The 22,063-nt window shown below is 39.2% G+C and overlaps 1 protein-coding gene across 2 annotated transcripts in view; it reads right to left on the reverse strand.

The window, feature by feature from the left end:
• GTDC1 (glycosyltransferase like domain containing 1) overlaps positions 1 to 22,063 on the reverse strand; it is a 377,323-nt gene that overhangs the window by 62,590 nt on the left and 292,670 nt on the right. For both annotated transcript variants that reach the window (XM_036858347.1, XM_036858348.1), the window contains exon 8: positions 156 to 488. In XM_036858347.1, the coding sequence (XP_036714242.1) occupies positions 156 to 488 (333 nt within the window). The remainder of the gene's footprint in view (positions 1 to 155; positions 489 to 22,063) is intronic.

Genomic DNA, 22,063 nt, shown 5'->3' on the forward strand with positions numbered 1-22,063 from the left:
GAGTAGTGCCACCCTGGCACCACACTGGTACCACTGCCACATTAAAATGATCTTTTTCTAAAGCTATAGGGACAACAAATTACTAAGTCGATCATCAGAATATATTTTCTATTACCAGTTCGACAACTTACTAAATTGGTATGTCTTACACTTACCACCTGTGAGGCCAGACAATATGCAATGGTCTTTGTTGATCATCAGCTCCAGCCAAAATGTTACACGGATTTTGTTTATGTTCCCCATGACGAGTGCTTGAATAATCTGACGAGCTGAATGTTTTCAAGTATGACTCCTGCCTCACTGAGCGACCCAGGTTTTCTTGTTGCGCAGCATCACAGGATCCAGACTCTGAATCAAAATTCTTCAATAAATTCTCAGAACCTCTCTGCTCCTGTTGGAAAGGAAGGGCCATGGATGGAGCGACACCGCCATTTCCTTTAAGGCTGAGTATCTTCTGTAAATGCGCTGCTTTGTGCTTGGGCATGAATCTGTTACAAAAAGAAAATGCAGTATACGTTTAGCGAAAATACTATTTAAAATTTGCTCTTTACCTTTCTGTAAGCACATGATGATGATGTATAAAAACTGAGAAAAAAAAAAACTAAAGATATAACAAAAATTCTAGGAAGAGAGCAAAAAGCAGTAGTCACCAAGAGAAAGTTCAAAAGTTTGAAATTAGACCAGATTGTCTTTGGTTTCCAAAGAGTTTCTGTGGCTATAAAAATCTGCACTGCACATACCATAAAAAATCAGGGTAGAGCGATGGTTTAGCGTTCTTTCTTTACTTGTCTTTCTGGAGTTCTATGTTTTCCAGTCATGGCATGGCCCAGTGCTTATTTTCAAAACATACTTTTGCTCATTAACCTACAAAAATGCTTGAAACTTCCTGAATTAACACTGGGTATTTCTGCTCATGTGACTGTTCTGTATTCCTGGGCACTTGTACACATTTTTATTAAGTTGACTTTGCTAATATTTCTTTTTTTTTTTTAAATAAATTTATTTATTTATTTATTTATATTTTGGGCTGTGTTGGGTCTTCGTTGCTGCACGGGGGCTTTCTCTAGTGGCAGTGAGCGGGGGCTACTCTTCGTTGCAGTGTGCAGGCTTCTCATTGTCCTGGCTTCTCTTGTTGTGGAGCACGGGCTCTAGGCACACGGGCTTCAGTAGTTGTGGCACGTGGGCTCAGCAGTTGTGGCTTGCGGGCTCTAGAGCACAGGCTCAGTAGTTGTGGCACACGGGCTTAGTTGCTCCACGGCATGTGGGATCTTCCCGGGCCAGGGCTCGAACCCGTGTCCCTTGCATTGGCAGGCAGATTCTTAACCACTGTGCCACCAGGGAAGCCCAACTATTAGGTCAGCAGCTAATCCAAAACCACATCTGTTGGACTTCGTCTTCTTACTGGCTCCCAAATGGTCTAAGGTTTTATAAGGATCACATAGCTTGGTCCCTTGCTAATATTTCTTGAAGTATCTTTTTATATTTTTTTCATCACCATCTCACCCCTTTCTTCCCATAATGCTTTGTCATAGAGTTCGATATCTGCTACTTATTGATAGAAGCAAACACATAAAATGCAACCAAGGAATTCACCAAGTACTAGGGAGCAAACCAGTAGACAGAGTGGGAGACAGACTTGAGAACAACAAAGGAACCTGTGGCGGAACACAGTATATCAAGAATGGACATTCTAACTTTTAAAACTGAGAACTGGAGATTAATTCTGACTTGGGGATAAGTAAAGGTTTAAAGAGGGTTTTAGTTGACTGATTCTGAAAGGCAGAGAGGGGTAAGTTTTGAATGGAGGGAACAGTGTGATCAAAGGAAAAGGGTGTGAAAGAGCATGAACTCTTCAGGGAATAAGATGCAAGCCAAAGACTCTGAGCCCCGGGATCTGAGGTCTAGAGAGGCAGTCTGGGGCCAGACAACAAGGGTGTTCTCAGAGGCCCTGAGGCCCATGCAGAGACTCGGCCCCTTACCTGGATTGTGGAGTATGTGAAGAAAAGGAGAGTACGTGCATTTAAGAGGTAGGTGAGGAAGAAGAACCACAGAACCAAGGAAAGCAATGAGGAACAATTTGGAAGAACTGAAAGGAAAACTGAGAGTAATATCACACTATTGAGGTAAATTGAGAGCTCCTAAAGCATGTGTAGGAAAAAGAACCAAGAGCTCTTAAAACTGTTTAAAAAACAAACAAAAAACAAGGGTGTGAAACACTGCAGAGGTGTTACAGCAGCAGAAACAACAGGGCGATTTTGGCCTCGTTATACTGTGGATCACTGGCTACTCCCAGGGCGGTTCGTGTGGGGTGAGGGCAGAGAGAAACCAGACACTGGTTAGGGAGAGAGGGGGACACAGACGAGAGAGGGGAAGGCAAGGTCAAGTTTACTTTAATGGGGTGCATGTCCACAGGGGTGCTCGCTTGGGGATACTTGCTACGGAAAGGAGCAGGGTCCTGAGCAAACAGAAAAGTCTTATAAAATGGAAGTAGAAGAACAACGTAAGGTGTGCTAATGGCAGGATGCTTGCTGCGGGGGAAGTAGGGCCTTATTCAAGAAAACACACACCGAGCTTCCTTACAAAGCTGAGAGGGAAGAAGAGAGAGAGAGAATTGAAAAGAACCGTTTCAGGTGGCAGGTGAGGAATCCAGTGCATCCCCAAAGCCTTGGACGAGGCCATCTATTTCAAGCGAGGTGAGGAGAGATGGTGCTCAAGAAGTGACCTGAGGGATCAGAAGGTCGCCCTGGAGAGGGGGATGGGCGATCGCTAGTTCCGAACCAACGGGCAGGTGAGCAAGGCTAAGGAACAGTGCGGGTTCTGCTGCGAACTGGAAATTCAGTCTGGCTGTAGTATGCTATGTACATTCTAGAAGCAAAAGGCTTGATGTGGGGGACTCTGTGCTTGTTTCGTGAGGCCTTTTGAGAAAAATCACCTGAATATATAAGCCACCTCCCCCCACACCTGTGCCCTGTCATAAGTAGATGAAGTAGTTATTGCATATGGACAGATAAAACACAAAGAAAGGGGCTAACTTCTTTGGTATGCCCTTATAAAATAATACATTAATTCTTGATTTAAAATGGAAAAAGAAGGGAAAAGGATCTGAAAAAGAATATATATATATGAAATAAAAAAACTGAGTCACTTTGCTGTACACCTGTAACTAACACAGCATTGTAAATCCACTATACTTCAATTTAAAAAAATGAACATTGAATTTAATATCTCTCTTTAGATTATTAGGTTAAGGAAATTTATTGAATTATAATGAATGCTGTACTAAAAATTTTTCTTCTCATCTATGGACCTTTAAAAACTCAGTGGTCACAACCTCAGTTTTATTAGAACTGCTCTAATAAAAAATTAGAGAGTTTATTTTTAAAAAAATGGAAAGAAACTTGGGCATATACAGATTAGAGTTTCAGATCTCACATGTCCAAAATCATGAAGGGAGGTAAGCAACTTTCTTCCTGAAATAAATTCAAAATACTGAGGAGATTCTAAGGAACTAAAAATCAATAGGAAAGTTCCCATCGATCACCACAGAAAGAAAAAACATGACTATGACAATATCCTCAATTTCTCCTAAACAAATGGAACAAATGGTAAGAGAAGGAACATCTGTACCTATGTGGAAAACAACAATAACGCAAGCGAAGTAACCTATTTGTTTATGTCAGATAAAGAACGCCAGGCAAGCTTAAAAAGGATTTTAACAGAATTACAAAATTGGTGCACGAAGGATTCACACACACACACACACACACACACACACACACACACACACACTTACACACACACAAAAATCAATGGGCATTGAAACAACATATCTTCATTTTAGAAAACAGTATCATGACCCATCTTGCTCATAAAATCCCTTTATATTGGCCAGCGTGTGAGCAAAATTGCAAATTAAAAGAGACGGGAGATTGGCTAAAGGGTTGTAAGCAACGGGAACTGGTCACTGACAAGGAATCTAGCTGTGGGCAAGGTGCTAGGCCTGCTTTTTTGCAATACATTTCCTAAATGTTCTCAAGGATGAACAGAATCCCACCTTAACCCAGGTTGTGGATGACTGACTAGATAGGTGGTGGTGAATAAGGACATGGGAAGATGCAGATTATCAATATGGACAGAAACCCAAAACTCAGCTTATTAATATTATGAAATTGACAAAATAAAATAAACCTGAAAGCAGTAGGACACATGGAAAAGACTATGTAGATTTCCTGGAGTTTGACAAGATGAGTCTGGGCTGATTGGACCAGCAAATTAACTGATGCTGCTTGGTTATGGAACGTGACGTACAGGAAAGGGAGAGACCAAGTCTGTGGGAGCAGAATACTGTGCAAATGCTGATTTCATCTGAGGCACCTGATAACTATATATGTTTGAAAATTAGAGAGTTCTAAGAAGAGCAATAATAATGATTAAGGCAATGGAAGAATTGATTTATGAGGACAGATTAAAGGAGCTAAATATGAATAGCCTGGTTAAGTGACAACTAGAGGGGTACATAATAGGAGTCTCCAAGGAAAGAGAATAATTATTTAGCTGGGTACAAGGGGGTATAACTAGGAGTAATGAGATGAAATTAAGAATGGGAAAATTTAAGCTGAATTTCCAGAAAAACTCCCTGACGGTGTAATTTATTAGCTCATGGAATTAATTCCCTATGGAAATGCTACAGCTGGGGAAACTTAATAATAGAACTGGACAAAATACCAATAAATAATATAGATAATAATCCAGTACTTGGAAGAAGGTGGTTACGTGCTATGCTTTCCTTGTTTACAATATCTTCTCATATTTTTCTCTAATAGTCTTTTATATAGAGTGACTGTTACCCAAAGAAGTATTTAGGCAATTAGCTAAATCTAAAAGGAAACACGTCCTTTAGGTGAGGGAAGCTAAAATTACTTCAGTTTTCATATATTCTATAGCAGTAAGCGGTAATAATTTTTTACTACTTTGTTTCAGCAGAGCTGATCTTGAAGCAAGCTGGACAAATGTATTACTATTTCTAAAAAACAAAACAAAACAATCCTCAACTACCATCCTATACAGTCTATTCTGATTCTCTGTGTGTGACATGAAACCCATATTTTCATAGACATGTTTAATATAAACAATTTATTGCCATAATAGAAATCAAAAAACTTTATTCCAGCTTTTCTCAATGTAGCTCTATGGTCAATTACTTCACATCAATACCAAGATCAAAGAGACATACACTAACAAGCAGTTTGCTTAATAATAGTCACCACACTAATTAACCCATCCAGAACATTCTTAATCAGATGCTATTTGTAATGTACAGTGAAGAGAAGGCTGGCAATAAACGGTTCTATGCTAAAAAAGCAAATAATACCTTACCAATGGGGTGATACTGGCTTTTTTACAGAACCGGGCAGAATATTCGCACTATCCTGGTGTGAACTCAGTGAAGTAACTATGCAAATAGGCACATGACCGAACACTTCCTTCCTCCTCCCCAGCTTCAACTCTGGGGGAGGTGCTAATGAGAAGAGGAAAGGTACAGAGGTAAGGAGTGAAGGAGAGAAAAGAAAGAATACCAGTGAGCTGCCTTCTAGAGCACATGGTAAGCTTGCCGTTTAACCATCCCCTCAATTTTTCTTAAAGAAATGCTACTGCCCACCTTACTCACAGAATGTCCTTCCTGTTTCCGAATCTCTCAGAAGGCCTATTCAAACATGTTTTCACTCTTAGAAAGATTCTGGTTACTGTAGTCGTTTCCAATCTGTTATTAGCCTTGGGACCCCACTCCCAACTTTTTTCCAACCAATAGCCAATCTTTGAAACGAAAGTAGAACCTTCCCTCTGCCATCTCTCCTTCTTTCCCACCTCTGTCCCCAAGGGTGGGTCCAGAGGCATTGCCACAAAACCCCAGTACTATGTTGAGGGATGTTTAAAGACACAGCTGGAATAAGTACTTCCCAGACCTAAATCTGATTGCTTCCCTGCACCACCCGCAAATGTGGGTGCTGGACCTGTAGAAATGGCCAAATGCCTTATTTGGAGTAGTCAGAAAATACCAGATTTGGGAGGAGCTTAAACCGATGCTAAGATTGATGGTAAGCAAAGGAAATGCTCTAGGCTCCTTAGCTGATTTCTGCTGAAGTTGAGAAGCCAGCTTATGTTCAGCTGACCAACAGAGGTAGTCAGGAGGAAGGCGATAAGATAAAGCAAGTCATGTCGACTTAGGACACTGAGACTGATTCATGTGTTGAAGAGAATGCTGTGGCTAAAATGTATGTCATGTGGAATACGTTGCCTACAAACATCTTTTTGAGAGATTTCAATGAAAAGTACTTAATATGGTAAGTTCAACCTATAGAATCTCATAAATAAGTACCCAGAGATAAGAGTCCACAGGGCATGATTAAGTCATGCTTCTCAAAGCAGATCTGGAAGATAGCGTGTGAAAAAAAATGATGCAAATGAGTGGATGATTAAAGAGACAGAGAGAGGGCATAATTCATCAACGATTATTTCAAATATGAGCCAATGAGAAAAGAGGAGAGCCTTGGCAACTGGAATAAGGAAACTGGCCTGCCTGTGGGGCAGGCACGGAGACAGGGGGCTGAGGAAGCGCAGCGTGTGTACCTGTAGCTCAGCTGTCGGGGAGGGAGAACAGTACGGCCATCCCTTCAGGCTGAAGTCTCACAAGGTGTGTTCTGTTTATCACGAAACAGAACGTGTAGGTATTGCCCTAGAGAAGGTTTTGTGAGAGATCAAGTTTTGGAAATGCTGGGTTAAACAAAGTTAAACATTTCTTCGCTACAGAACTTCCCAAAGCACATGCTAGTATGTTCAGTAAATATGTTAATTCATTCATTCTTTTGTTCGTTCAATAAATATTTATTTAATACCTATTGTGTGATAGAGACATTGTATTTATTGTTTCCCAAACTTAGCACTTAATGAAACAAGGACCAATCCCCCAATGCCCTCACTCCCCCCCACACACATACATACAAAGAGGCACCTTAAGAATTAATATTCGACAAAGGATACCCTGGGAAATACTACTTTAGACCCTAGGAGGTGCACAGCCTGAGTCAAAAAGCATGGGGAACCAGATAGGTGATGGCATATTTTATATAGTAGGGATGGCAGAGGAGTGGGAAAATGCATTCCCTCTCCAAATGATGAAACTCAGCCCAAAAGGCCATTCACCAAGGCCACACATCAGTAGAGAAAAGGAAGTCTGAAGATATCAGGGAAACCTGTGAAACAAGTAACAGAAAAAAATACAGTTCAAGGCTAATATGGATGACAGCAGAAAAAAATATCATTTGATTTTATCACAGCAATTTCTGTGGATTCTGGGATAGAAACCATGTTGAGAATTGAAAAGAAGGGAAATAGGAATCAAAGATAAATAATTTTTCCAAAACCAACTGGGAAGACACATCCAGGCAGTTCAGTGATCTAAGTTCTTGGGTGATGTATAACAAAAACTATTCACTGTTTCCAAACAATGTGTTGGAAATTAATTACAAAATTAACATTTTTAGAATTTAGCCACATAAGCAAATATCAAAGATAATCAAAAAATCATGTTGCCCACATGTATCCAATATATCACTTATATGGTAAGCAGATTTATATAAACCTATAAAGTATAAAAGTAAAGATCTTAATCTAGCATTCTCACGTGCACGCATACACCCCCTATACTTCTTGCCACATTGCCTTCACTAAATAAAGGAATCACAAACAAGGAAGTCTATCATAATTAAAACTAGATGTTTGAAGACCACAACATTAAACAGAAAGACAGACTTATGCTTGGTGGTTGGCTGTAGGATGGCTGCTCCTCTTTACCGGAGATGGCTACGGGCTAATATTCATAAAATAGATGGCACATGTCTACGAAGGCTGTCTCAACAAGAAACTCTGGCAGAACATTATTTGAACAAATTTGAATCACAGATGAGTCAATCACCATCCACATGCACATAGCACAAATGCTTTGGGGGAAGAGCCATCCAACAACACCGCGGCTGTTTAGGCCATGTCATTTAAATGCTCAAGTTTCGTGCCTGAACCAAATTTCAATTCCCATGGTGCAAATTTTCAAAGCCAACATGCAACATTGACAGCAGTCTGAGAGAGGATACTGAGCAAGGGTGTCTTGCTTTGACTACGAAGAATCTGTTTTGTGACAAGATAGGAAAACAGGATCCATAGAAACTAGCCTCAGTTAAAATTAACAAGCAAACCCTACTTGTTAGCCTGAGAAAGGCATGCTGAAACTGAAAGCATATTTATGGTTATCAGACTGGCCTCATTATCCATGTATGGACCCAGGGATGACACACTTAGTCAAGACAGCATCTTCTCTTGAAGGCTGCCAAAAAGAGAAGCTTCAGCTTCCTCTCTTCTGTTTAAGGTCCATCATTTTCTGATGTCTGTCCTTTAAATAGCTGGGATATATGACTGTCATAAGGAAAAGATGGTTCTGTTCCCATGAGTCTGTTTCTTTATATTTTTTTCCACCAGCATTTCTAAGAATCATTTCTGAAAATCTAACACTTTCCATATACCTTATTTATACCATTTATTTACAATACATGGCTTCTTCTGGCAACAGAGTTTATGTAATTAGTATTATTTAACTTAAATAATTATGCCTCAATTCCTCATTCTCTTTTTAAAAAATTTTTATTGGCGTATAGTTGATTTACAATGTTGTATTAGTTTCAGGTGTATAGCACAGTGAATCAGTTATACATATACATATATCCACTCTTTGTTTAGATCCCTTTCCCATATAGGTCATTACAGAGTATAGAGTACAGTTCCCTGTGCTATACAGTAGGTCCTTATTAGTTATCTCTTTTGTATATAGTAGTGTGTATATGTCAATCTCTCTTAATTCCAAAGTGTTTTACACTGTACACACTGCTAATTTAACTGCCTACTAGTATGAGCAGTTTGTCTTATGCAATTTTATAAAATCCCTTGATGATATATATACTCCTCCCATAGAGAAAACTTAAGGTCCTTAACAATGTATGAGACTAGGAAAAGCTACCTTGCATGTTGCCACAGCCCATGTTTATCAAACCCAGAGCCATCCTTGTGAACAGATGCATGCATACTTCTCATGATTTTGCATTCCTCCCCCGAAAAGAGCTAAGCACCACAAAACCCTCTAATTTACACAAGGTTTACTGTAGTAATTGAACACAGTCAGCAAAGTTGCAGGCTCAACTGCAAACAGTGAATCTTTATCTTCCTACCTCCCCCGTAAGCACTCTCCACCGACTGGTTGTTAATTCCCTAAGAGCTTTATACTCCTTCCCAGTGGCCCAGGGCCCCCATCCCCACCACGCTCATCACCATGCATCCCCTTGCATCTACCTTGAATCATGCCCTGTTCTTCCCTGTTGGTCTTGTTGGAAACTAATCTTAAATTCCCACAATGTATTAATCATCTTCCATGCTCAATATGTTCCACTTTTCAAAAGCACAATACCTTAATTCAAGGAAAATAATCACAAATGGGATAATTTCACAGTAAGCCTATGAGATTCTTTTGGGAGGACAGGTGGAGAGAAATCTCTGTGAAGCGCCTTAAAGTAAGTCCACTCAAGCAATGGGCATGCTGAAGAGGGGAGAACCCAGGCTATAGTATTGGTACCCAGTATTGCATCGGTACTTCCTGTATTTGTGAATTTATTCAAATCACTTAATTTCTCTGAACCTCAGTTTTCTGATCTATGAAATGGGATAATATCTGTTTTTCCAAATTTCTTGAGAGGATTAAAAGAGAGTTGGTAATGATGTGTAGATGAGCTGAGTAAATCAAAGTAAACTTCCCACTTCCTTGCTTCTTTATGTAACATCCATACTTATGGAGTTATTTCTAAGGCCATCTTGGGTAACACTGGATTTCCTATTTTGTAAATGAGTCACTGTCTTGATTCAGTCAACAAATATTCATTCAACAAATATCTAAGCTCCTTCTATGAGCAAGAGGTTGTGTCTATTTTTACAAAAATTTTAGAGCATATGTAGTGACATTTCATACGTACTTATTTTGGTCTCTTACCCTCAGAAATTTTAAGCTATCCATATTACCTTTAAACTAAACTGTATTTACTGATTCCATTACTACAATGATCTAACTTTTCCATTCAAGCTTAATAATTTGCTCATCATTTGTTTCACTAATAACTCAGAAGTGAAGTTTTAAAAGCTTCTATTCATTCACCCCGCTTAATTTAACGATAGTATACAAAAATGAAAAAAGTTCCCAAATGTGAATCTGAAGTAATTTCTTTCAAGCAAGAAGAAGTGGCTGTTTCATAGACTCAGCAAGCTGCTCGGTACGGATTTACCTTGTTAGCAAGTAAATGTTCACATTACTCTGGGAATCCCATATCTTCTACAGCATCAGTAAAGCACTGAAGGAAACTCTAAAAGTGATCTCTAATCACATGTCCTATTCCACAATTTTTTTTGGAGGCCATTATTTGGAGGTTGAAAGCAAGATGGTAAAATGTGCTGGTATTGAAGAAAGGATCACTTTCTTCTTTCCAAACAAAAATAGGAATTCCCTTAGGGCAGTGTTTCCAATTGGAGAGTATCCTTTAGAGCATGGTATCATTTTATGGGTGCTATGGACTGAATTGTGTTCCCTCAAAATTCATATGTTGAAGTCCTAACCCTGAATGTGGCTATGTATGGAGATAGGGTCTTTAGGAGGTAAGTAGGGTTAAATGAGGTCATAAGGATTGGTCCATAATCCGATAGGACTGTGGTCTTACAGGAAGAGGAAGAGCTCTCTCTTCCTCCCTCTCTCTCTCTTTCTTCCCCCTTCCCCCTTCCCTCCCACAGCCACATGTGAGGACACAGCCAGAAGGCAGCCAGCTGCAAGTCAGGAAGAGAGCTCTCCTCAGAACTGACTATACTAGCACCCTGATCTCAGACTTTCAGCCTCCAGAACGGTAAATTCCTGTTGTTTAAACCACCCAGTCTATGGTATTTTGTTATGGCAGCCTGAGATGACGAATACAACTGGATACTGTTGTGGAAAAGAGGGGAAAGAGTCAATACCATGATGGGTGAAATTTCCTGAACAGGGTATCAGGAAAATGATAGAGTGGAAGGTACCATATCTATGTTGACAGACAGTGACAACAAGAGAATATTGTACAAGAAGAGAGAGCTAACCATCAAAACTGATAAGAGAATTTGTGGGATGAAAAGGAGAAAATATGAATTGTGAAACAAAAATGTTCCTTTTTTAACTAAAAATAAATTTAAAAGAATAGAGAACTGAGTTTAGGAAAGAATTTTTCTCAAAAATTTGTTCGGTTGTGAATAAAGTCACTTAATCTTTTGAAACCTGGGTTTCTTCATATGTTCAATGAGAATGAGACCAGCCCCCTAGACTTCTTCTAATGGAAGTAGGAGGATCAAACTTCTAATCAAATCTACTGATTATCTTATAATTATTAAGAGGCAAAAAGGCACACTGGGTCAAGCAGGGCTCTAGGTATATTGTATAGTTTTAAATTCAGGGCTCTGCCACTTATTAGCTAACCTGGGGAAAGAGTTTTTTCTCTAATTATCAGTTACCCCATCTGTAAAATGGAGTTAATAATAATGCTGCCTTGCAGAGTTATGTTTTCCATGTTGCTTGGCACATAGTAAGAGCTCAGTAAATACTATTATTTTTTATTTTTGATAATAATGGAGAAGGTCAACGTTATGCTGTCATGGTTACTAAAGAGATAATCAACATTCTAAAAACTCCAGTCTCTGACTCCACTGGCCCTCTCACAGTTAAGCTACTTTATAAATCAGAGACCCATGCCTTTTTTTAAGATGCATTTTCCTTGTTAACTCTCACAAGTTACACTATAGCCATCCATTTAAGGCAGGCATTTTAATGTTACCTTATTTTCATTTGTATACTAATCAAAGATTTGTTCTCTGTCTAGAGGCACATTAATTACAAAAAGGCTCAATGTTATAAATCAAACAAATATATTCCTCCCTTTCTATTATTTGTTTCCTGTGGTGCTTTCTTCTACCTTACGCTTTTCCTTGTCTTTCCTTTTATTCCTACATTTTTCTAACTGAGAGGTTCCATCTTCTCCCTTCTTAAAGCTGTATAAACCAGAAAAGTAAAACCAGGAAATTTAAAACATCAGTTTCCAGGTCTCTGAAGCATGAACAGATGGGCATCAAAAATCCAGTCTTTTATTTTTTCCTTTTTCATTTTCCTACCCACAACCTGAATAAATCAAAATTACCAGCAAATCCAACTTCCAGCACAACCCCCTTTTTTTCCCAGTGCTACAGCATTAAGTATTGATTCACTTCAAGTTCTGGTTCTATGCTGTCTAATTTTTAAGCCACAGAAGCTGTCTTTATTCCAAAGTAATATTTTAAGATACAATTTTGTTAACTTTACATTTGAAATAAAGCCTTTAAATGTACAAAGTGAGTGTACAAGCACTTCCGCTTTCTTCAGGTTTTCTATACTTTGTAGTATTTCTAAGTTTGGAAGAGATGGGTAAAGTGCTGGGCTATTACTAGAATATAACCAAGGCTTGAAGGTAAAGAAAGACTGACATACTCAGTGAAAATACTGAGTGAAAAAGGTCAGAGAAAAAAACATTCATTCACCATTCAACCCAAATTGGAATGCCTATTATGTGCCAGGCAAATAGCCAAGATGCCCTCATGAAACACCCAGCGGGGTAGGTGCTCCAATCAGGGGAGAATTAGGTATTATGATTATGAGAACCCAGGCCTGGGGAGGGGGGCTAACATCAAGAAAGGCTCTCCAGAGAAGGTGATCTTTCGGCTGAGACCTCGATGATGATTAGAAGGTAGCCAGGTGTGAATGTGAGAGATGGACTGTGTTAAGAACAACAGCATGTGCAAAGGACCTGGTGAGAAAACATGGTTCAGGGGTAAAAGCAAAATATGGCCAGAGCATTGAGTGAGTGTGGATAGCAATGAAGGTAGGAGAGGGGGATGTCAAAAACGAGGCTTGAGAAATAACCAGGGGGAGGACTTTCTGCCCTTAATAATATAAGTAAGAGGTTTATAGCCATTTGAGAAATTTCTAATCAGATTGGGTCTGAATAAAAATGCTGGCTGCGGTGTGAAGAACAGACTGGGGAAAACATGGCAGAGTAAACATCAATTTTAAATCCCCCTGCCTTTTGAAGCTCTACTGAAATAATGGTATGGGAATTTTTAAAAGGCATGGACTCTCAGGGACAACAAGAATAATTGAGTAAGATGACAAGAGAAAAGAAATGTCAACTGGATTTCAAGAGATGGAAAGCAGATGGATGAGTGGTGTTAGAGCAGAGAGAAGGAGGCAGAATGCTTCTTTAAGTGTAGGTGATTCTGCTTGGCGTACGTGGTGTTAGCAAAGAGACAGCAGCTCATTTGCTCCAGAGAAACTCCGGAAGGCTCAGGAACTGGACACACCAAGTGCCTCTGGAGGTGCAATTGCAGAGCAGAGCTGAAAACAGACCTGGTAGCAATTCTATAGAAAGTGAACACAAGCCCTTTGGTAACCTCCTCAAGCCCATGCAGCCAAGCAACTACCGTCCTTCTCCCCTGACCTCCCTCCTCAGCAGCAGAAAGGCTTCCTCACTGGATGATCTGGACCACAGAGACCAGGCAAGGCTAAAGGCAAGGGTGAGGGAAATTAAATGAAAGGATGTCTATTTATTAATGATGCTTCTCCAGCATCCCTCCTCCATTTGGCTCCCAGACAGCTGGAGATTTTCCTTCCAGGACATTATAGGAACCTTTCTCTGGAAACGAACTGGGCTGACCTAGCAACACTGACATGTGGAGATACCACAATGAAACAAATGAATTCCTATGAGAAAGGTCACTGGTCAACAAGCCCTGTCTCTGAAATTCTCATCATCTTTCAAGGTCTCACCTCAAATATGAATGGAGAGACAGTCACCATCAGATATTTGAGGAAAATTTTAACATCAAGTTAATATGATGAAGCAAACAAATAGAAAAGGGGAACTTAGAGGAAACTGAGGCAACATGGAGAGTAGAAGAAAACTTAAAAAAAAATCCTATGATATCCATAATGATAAAATAAGCTTTTGCATTCATGATGGGAGAAACAGGATGTGATTAGAAAGGAAATTCAAGAACAAGAAAGAGTGCTTACAAATAAAAATATCATAACTGAAAAAAATCAATAGAAGAGTCAGAAGATAAAGTTGAGAAAATCTTACAGAAAGCAAAATAAAAACAAAGAAGAAAATAGGAAAAGAGATAACAAAATAAGGTCAATCTAAGGTTCAATAATGACTAATAGGAGTTGAAGAACATACATACTGAGAAAATCATGGGTGAGAAAATCAAAGAAAAAATGTAAGAAAATTCTTTGTAGTGAAGGAAATATATACCCAGCATAAGAAAAGAACAAAAATCCAATCCATTTAGAATCATTATGGAATTTCAGAAGACCAGGAATAAAAAAGAAAATCTAATACCTTTTGGGAGAGTGAACACGATGAGTCACAGGCACGTTAGAAATAGACAGAAATCAGACTTCTCAACAGGAAGTTCAAAAAGTAGAAAACAATGGAGCATTACCTCAAAATTCTGAGAAAAATGAGTTCCAATGAGAGCTCAAAACTCAGTCAAGTATTAAGTAAATGTGAGGAAGGACAAAACCATTTTCAGACAAGCAAGATCTTAAGAAATTTTAGCTCCCTACATTTCTTGAGGAGATACCAGTGGATGTACCCCACTAAAATGATAAAGTAAAAAAAGAGAAAGATGTGGGATCCAGGAAATAGTTGACTCAAGGGTCCAGAGAGCAACATAAAATGAACAGGAGCAGGAGAATCTAGGCCTCCAGGATGGAGGTGTCCAAGGAAAAAAATGGAAATGATAGATTTCCTGATGTGTCTGACCATATTAAAAAGATGAGTTAGTGATGGTGGCAGAGCTAGGAATGGGTTTGTGATAGTGACACAGAAACCAAGCAGATAAAGCTAAAGCAATATTTACCTCCAGGAAAAAATGAAGAGTTGTTCAGGGAAGGAAATCTTAGCATAGAAAACAATGATGCTCAGCAGGGAACAGTTTTACATAGCAATAATGCTATAAACACAGAGTATTTAATTAACCAAAAATTGAGATACAGCTATATTGGAAGGCTAGGGAGAGGGAAAAATATGTGAGTGCCTGCATGTGCATGCTCATACAGTAAGAGGGCTAACTAAATCACCATTTCTACTGTAGGAAGTCAACAGATAATATCTCATATTTTAAAAAATCAAGAAATAGCAAGATAAGAAACAAAAGTTTTGTTAAATGGTAGCTGGGGTGGGGGAGGCAGTTTGGAGTGGGATGAACTGGGGAAAGGAATTTTGTTTTGTCTTACAGATCCTTTTTGCACCCTCTGATCTTTTAAAACCAAATATATGCATTACCTTGAGAATTCATGACTTAAATAATAATCTCTAGAAATTTCTTACCAAAATCTCTTTGACTATTGCTTCTAGCATTTTCTCTAATTTTCCTTCTGAAACTTCTATTAGACATATGTTGAATTCTTATCGTTTTATTCCTTAAGATCTAGCTTCTGGGTACTAATTCTCTCTTTCCACATGTCTAATACTTACACTCAGTGGTTAATTTCAATGAATACATAAAATTTCTACTTAGTTCTTCTCAAAATATGCACTAAGCTTTTATAGTGCCTTTTATTTCTCATACTTGCAATTTATTCTTTATGCTATTAACTGTTGTAAAAACCTACTTTATCTTCTCTATCCATAAGTTCTAGTACCTGAACTTATTAAGGGTCTAATCCTACAGTAAGTTGTTCGAGCCAGTTTATCACTTGCTACACTAGGACGGATATTCAACAGGAAACACCAGAAAGCTACAGGCTCCCCAAAATGAAGCAATGGAGAAAGGTTTGTACCCAAGTTTTACTCTTCCTTTAAAAAAAACTCACCATTTTTCTAAATTCTAATATATTTCCTTCGGCAGTCAGCAGGTATTTATAGAGCACCCACTCAAACTCAAAATTCTGCTGTTATAGGAAAAAGAATTAGAAGAAAAATCAGACATTTTAACATATGGTTGGATTTCCCTCTTCTAAGCTTTTTAAAGAAATAGTATGTTGGTTGTTTAAAGATCACAACAATCCATGGTCATCTTTCAGGACATGCTGAACATTATTTTGAGGTTTAACATTATTTGCAGAAGAGTTTTCTACTTTCCACCTTGAAATATCCTTTTTTGAACAGTGGGCATATATTTGCAGTAGAGACTCATCCATTCACAGTTTGTGCTAACATTATTGTGAATCATAACCACAGAGATGTACAAACAACTCCTTAAATACTAAAGTGGATATAAATGGAAATGGTATACCTTTAATGACATAATAAAATGTCCTAGAAAAAGTAACTATGCAATGAAATTCTCATATAAAACAAAAAAATTCTTATAATCTTAAAAATGTAATTATACTATAATTTAGCTGTACTGAGAGTCTGCATCTTATTGGCCTGGGCTATTTTAGAGTACTGCATATCCTACCTGAATTGTCAATACATGCCCTACTTTATACCCATTTAACACTTCAGTAATATATGCCAGGGCATAACTGAGTTCTAAGGGTGTCAAAAGCCAGATTATTCTAGAACTGCATGTTATTTTGGGAGTACAGATAGCAAATGGCCAGATGGCCCTACAGTAAACTGCCGAAGGCCATTTAAAACGAATCCATGTGTAGATGTATTCCAACAGAGAATTATGGACAGCAACCAGTGAGATACCGAAGTTCTACTACAATATTATCTTTGTTCAGCCAGAAATAACATTCCAATTTTATAGAACTGGAGTTAAAACAAACATTATTCTTTACTTTCCTGTAGTAAATAAACGAGCAAAAGCAACTCTATTGCCTCGCAGGTTTACGGTAGATGCTCAATATAGACTTGCTGAATGAATGAATGCCTTGGTACAAGGAAGTGGAATAGGTTATGCATACGCTATTCTATGCTTTTCTGGGTCCTGATTGTTTCTGTATACTGACGTGTGGTTTGGGAGTTTGCCTATGTTTTATTTAGGTAGTTTGCATATACAAAGTAGAAAGAGGTAAGGTTGGTTGAAGGGTAATTATTTCTTGATGGAAGAATATAAAAAGTATAAACAGCTCAGCTATTGCTTAAGCAAACTCAGCTCTTCGTTCCTGATCTACAATGCAAATAGTATACAAAATAAGGTTTCATTAAAGAGTGACTGTCACATCAACAGGAAGGAGAATGAAGACCTGCTATGCAGGATTATTAGATATATTGAATTTGTTGTCACCAAGATCAACAAAATCCTGCTTCTAAAGACTACACACTGTGACATAGAAATAGCTTTGCAATACAGAACACTCCTTTGATTTTTTTTCCATTTTACTGTAATGGGGTTATACCTCTAGAAGAAATGAATGTCAATTTATTGATGGCTTGGGCCACTATTTAAAAAGTAATATACAGGACGTCCCTGGTGGTGCAGTGGGGATTTCCCTGGTGGTGCAGTGGGGATTTCCCTGGTGGTGCAGTGAGAATCCACCTGCTAATGCAGGGGACACGGGTTTGAGCCCTGGTCCGGGAAGATCCCACATGCCGCAGAGCAACTAAGCCCGTGCGCCACAACTACTGAGCCTGCGCTCTAGAGCCCACGAGCCACAACTACTGAAGCCCGAGCGCCTAGAGCCCGTGCTCTGCAACAAGAGAAGCCACCGCAATGAGAAGCCCGTGCACCACAACGAAGAGTAGCCCCCGCTCACCGCAACTAGAGAAAGCCTGCGCACAGCAACAAAGACCCAACGCAGCCAAAAATAAATATATTAATGAATTAAAAAAATAAAAAGTAATATATTAATCAGAAAACATCTGTGATAACTCACAATCCATTCTGAAAAAAAAAATTAGACACTTTCTATCACATGATATCTCCACAGCACAAAATAACTGTACAGCGTATGATGTGGAGTGGGACTTTTCCTAACACCTTGGCATTTCAGCTGAGGTCCTAACGCCGAGGACTAATACCTACAAATGCTAAAGAGAGGTGCTGCCACATTTCTGCAGGACTTGCTAAAGGTAGAAATATTGGCCCCGTGACTCTTCTCCATCAATGTCTAACAGCCTAAGTAAGAGGAGGAGATGCACAGGAGTAGGTGTGCTCCAGGAAAACCTCTCATAGAGACCGGGGATGGTTGCCAGAAGGGGAGGCCAGCATCTCTTTCCCCAAAGTGAATGACTGCCAAGCTGCCAGGACCCAAAAGCCTGCCTCCTCTTGCTCCTAAAACAGAGTTCTTGGGAGAACCTAATGCATGCTCTCCCCACCCCCTGCCCCCGCCAAATATGGGACACAGATCCTGACGAGAGTCAGGACTTCGAGATTTTGAAGGTAGGAGGCTGTCAGAAGTTGTCCACGTGGCAGGGCAAGAAGAAAGGGCAGCAATGGAAGCAGCCTCCATTTTTTACCATTTGGAAGGGAGAGGGTACCTAATTTTGTTTTTCCCTGTGGTCCCAGTGGAGGGGAGTCATGTGCCATATTGAAAGGACTATGCTCAGGAAGGCTGCCTTCAGGGCAGGAACATACTCCTGGGGTCAGAGTGGAGAGAAGGAAGTGATCAGAGATCATCCAGAGAGGGTTTCCTGTATGACAGGGAACACCTGTGGGTGAGATCTCCCCAGGAGTGTCTCAAGAGAACACATGTATGTGCCACACAAAAGTGCTGGCATTTGGCTACTGCCTGACAGAAGGCATTTGACACCCCAAAGAGACCCTCAAACAGCACCAGCTATGTAAGAAGCCTTCCTCTCTTCCTCCAGTCCCTCCTCCCAGTCCAGACCCTGATGCAGGAGCTTAAAGGGGAGGGTAGGAGGCATGAAAGGAAGTGTATTTAATTGGCTTATTGGACTTGATACTCATAATGAGGGAACAGCGTTATGTCCTCTTCTGCCACTGCCTTCAAACACATCCTCACATCTCCTACTTCTTCCTGTTGGTAACAACTTCGGCAGATACCTTGGCTTTCTGGCTTGTGATTATTATCTTCTGGTACTGTTAGCATTTCTTTTTTTCTCCCTCCCATGTTATAATCTAGGAATAGGAAAGGCCTTTTTAAACATGACACTAAAGGTAGAAATCACAAAAGTATAGATTCGTCTGTGCAAAACTAAACACTTTAATATAACAAAAGCTTCATAAATTCAATTGAAAAGCAAGTGAAAGGAATATCTGACACATATGCAACTCATAGAAACCAATGCAGCTAGCTGTCCAGCAATCCCACGTTCAATTAGCTCTGCTATTGTGTGACCTGTTAGCTGTGTGACTTTGGGCGATTCACTTAATATCTCTGAGCTTCAGTTTCCTCATCTATGAAAGGAGATTAATACCATTACCTTTATCAGTGGGTTCTGGGGAGGATTAAATAATCTGACTGATGTAAAGCACTTAGCACAGTGTCAGACAAATAGTATGTATTCAAAGAAACGTCAGCTTTGTATCCTCATGACCATCAATCTCCAAGTGGCAAGTTACAGGTAGTAAAAATTAATTTATAAGCATTCTTCCTCTCTTTTTTTTTGCCTGTATTGCCATAGTTTTCCACATTGAGCATCTGTTACTTTGGTAGGAAAAATACACAAACTATTTCAGTTAAAAAATGAGAATAAAGGCATTTGTGAGTCTCTGCCAACTTTACAAAGTAGAGAAACCTACATGTTTCTCACTCGGGCTACAGTGGATCATCCTGGCTAGTTTGTTATATGTAATGTCTCTCAGAGTTATCGAATAGGCAAAATGGTTCTCTTCCAACATAGGCAAGAACCATCTGGTCATTCATTGAGAGAAATAAATATCTGAACACGAATTATACTTCCATTGGTCAGTATATACACACACAAGACATGTGAAAGGCATAAAAGCTTTAAAAAAACATTCACAAGAATAGAATGAAACATTTCGTATCACGGCTTTATGCCATGTTGTCACGTCAGGTTGTACTTGTTTATCACATCACTTCATTTACTCTAATAAAAAATTACTCCCAGGACTCAGTTTCCTTTACTGGCATTGCCATTCATTCTGGGCACAATTTTATAAAAATGAGGCGAATGGAAAGATACTGATGTCATTGTAAGATGAAGCAAAACCACATGAGAGGCCCTGGCTCTGGTGCTCATTTAGGTCCCATCGAAGTAAGAGGGAAGAAGTTCTGGGATGTATGTGTCACAGTATTGGAAATGGCTGCCCTCCACAAACAAGCCCAATTTACAAGAGAAGAACATATAAGGTAGAAGGGGGTTTCAATTTTTAAACTACATTACTAAGCACACATTTGCTTCTAAACTTTAAAGCAGTGCTGCATCGCATTTGGATAGAGTTATAGCATTGCTTTAAACACACACGCACACCCAGACACACATACACCATGGAGGTAATCCAGTTCCTCCTGCAGCACAGATGTGCACAAGAATGCTCTAAGTGATTAAGATAGGGCTTTAAAGTTAGTTAATTAGAAACATATCTCTTTCTGTGATCAACATTGATACTAGCTCTGAGTTCTGATTGGTGGAAATGTAAGCTTAAATTTAGATTTAAAATTTAAAATGCATGGATAACCCTTGGACCTGCTTTTGTGGTGAACTGTCTTAGAACGAGGGCCTTTAATATCTAAATGCCTTCCATCAAGGCTAACAGTTTAAAAAAGAGAATTCTGCTCATCTGATATTATTAAACTGAGCTTCTCATAAATAGCATTTTTTTTTTTCTTGGAAGGAAGGATAGCAAAAGTCAGGAGTGTAATATTTTAAATCCTATCTTGACAGAAAGAAATTGCTATCATTGTAACAAAACCCACACCACTCTACTCTGATTATTGGGATGACCCTTTTTTTAAAAAGCCATAGGGTCACTGAGAGAATAAAATACAATAATCAATGGTAAAAGGTTCAGCTTAGTGCTTGGCACAAGTAGTTGCTTAATAAAGTTTCCGTTTTGCAGAAATGAAGGTAATTGCTAGAGAAAGTGAACCTAGGGAGTTACAATAAATATGTGCTTATTTTTAAGTTCAAGTTTTATTTTCTACCAGACTTAAATATCAACCTCTGAATGTCCGGGTTATACTGGAAAAAACATTTCTGCCATTGGAAATTTTAATGTTACAGTTGCATGAAAAGTCCCAAAGGTCAAATGAAGCTGCTTCGCATTAGCCTCACATCCCCTCACCCAAGCCACATGCACAGAGGACACAGGTCACTCCCAGTCTCCAGGGGCCATATTGACAAGAACGTATCCCCATGGATTAGCAGAGCAATCCAACTTTCCCAGGTTACTGAAGAATGGATCAACTTAGGTCATCTTCTAACAAACATGTGTTACTCTTCTATTGGAAAACAATATGGATGTTCTCATTGAAAGAGATACACTTGATCATTTCTGCCTGCTAGTATTAAAGAAGCTGCTGGTGTTGGTGGCACAGGCACTTATATGAAAAACTATAGACCTTCCAAATTGTTTTATTTATATATTGTTCACAATTCCAGAGAGGTTGATAACAATGCCAATTAAATTATCCTCTCACTGAAGTATCACATATGTCCTAGAAACAGGGCTGAGAGTGGGGTAGGGTGTGTGTGTTAAACTTCTTCAGTGGGAGGGGGAGTTTAGCAAGGTACCTTTAGAAGCAAATTGTCTCCACCTCAAATTTCAGGGTCATCACCTAATAGGTAAGTAACCCATGGTCAATAAAATAACCTAATTGAGCCATTGGCTTTTCACTTATTAAATGGGAACAAGCTCCTACAGTTGTCTTAAGGATCAGCTGAAATGGTATATGTGCAACTGATGTATAGTAGAGACTATTTATACCAATAAATCCATTTTGCACTCAGATAACAGGCTCTAGAAAGAAAACACACCTGCTTAGCCTGACAAGCTAGCTGCTGATGTTCTGGGTGTCATTATTAGAGCAAGTCTCCCAGAAAAG

The sequence above is a fragment of the Balaenoptera musculus genome, chromosome 7 (assembly GCF_009873245.2).
Source record: "Balaenoptera musculus isolate JJ_BM4_2016_0621 chromosome 7, mBalMus1.pri.v3, whole genome shotgun sequence".
In the NCBI taxonomy this organism is placed as follows: domain Eukaryota; kingdom Metazoa; phylum Chordata; class Mammalia; order Artiodactyla; family Balaenopteridae; genus Balaenoptera; species Balaenoptera musculus.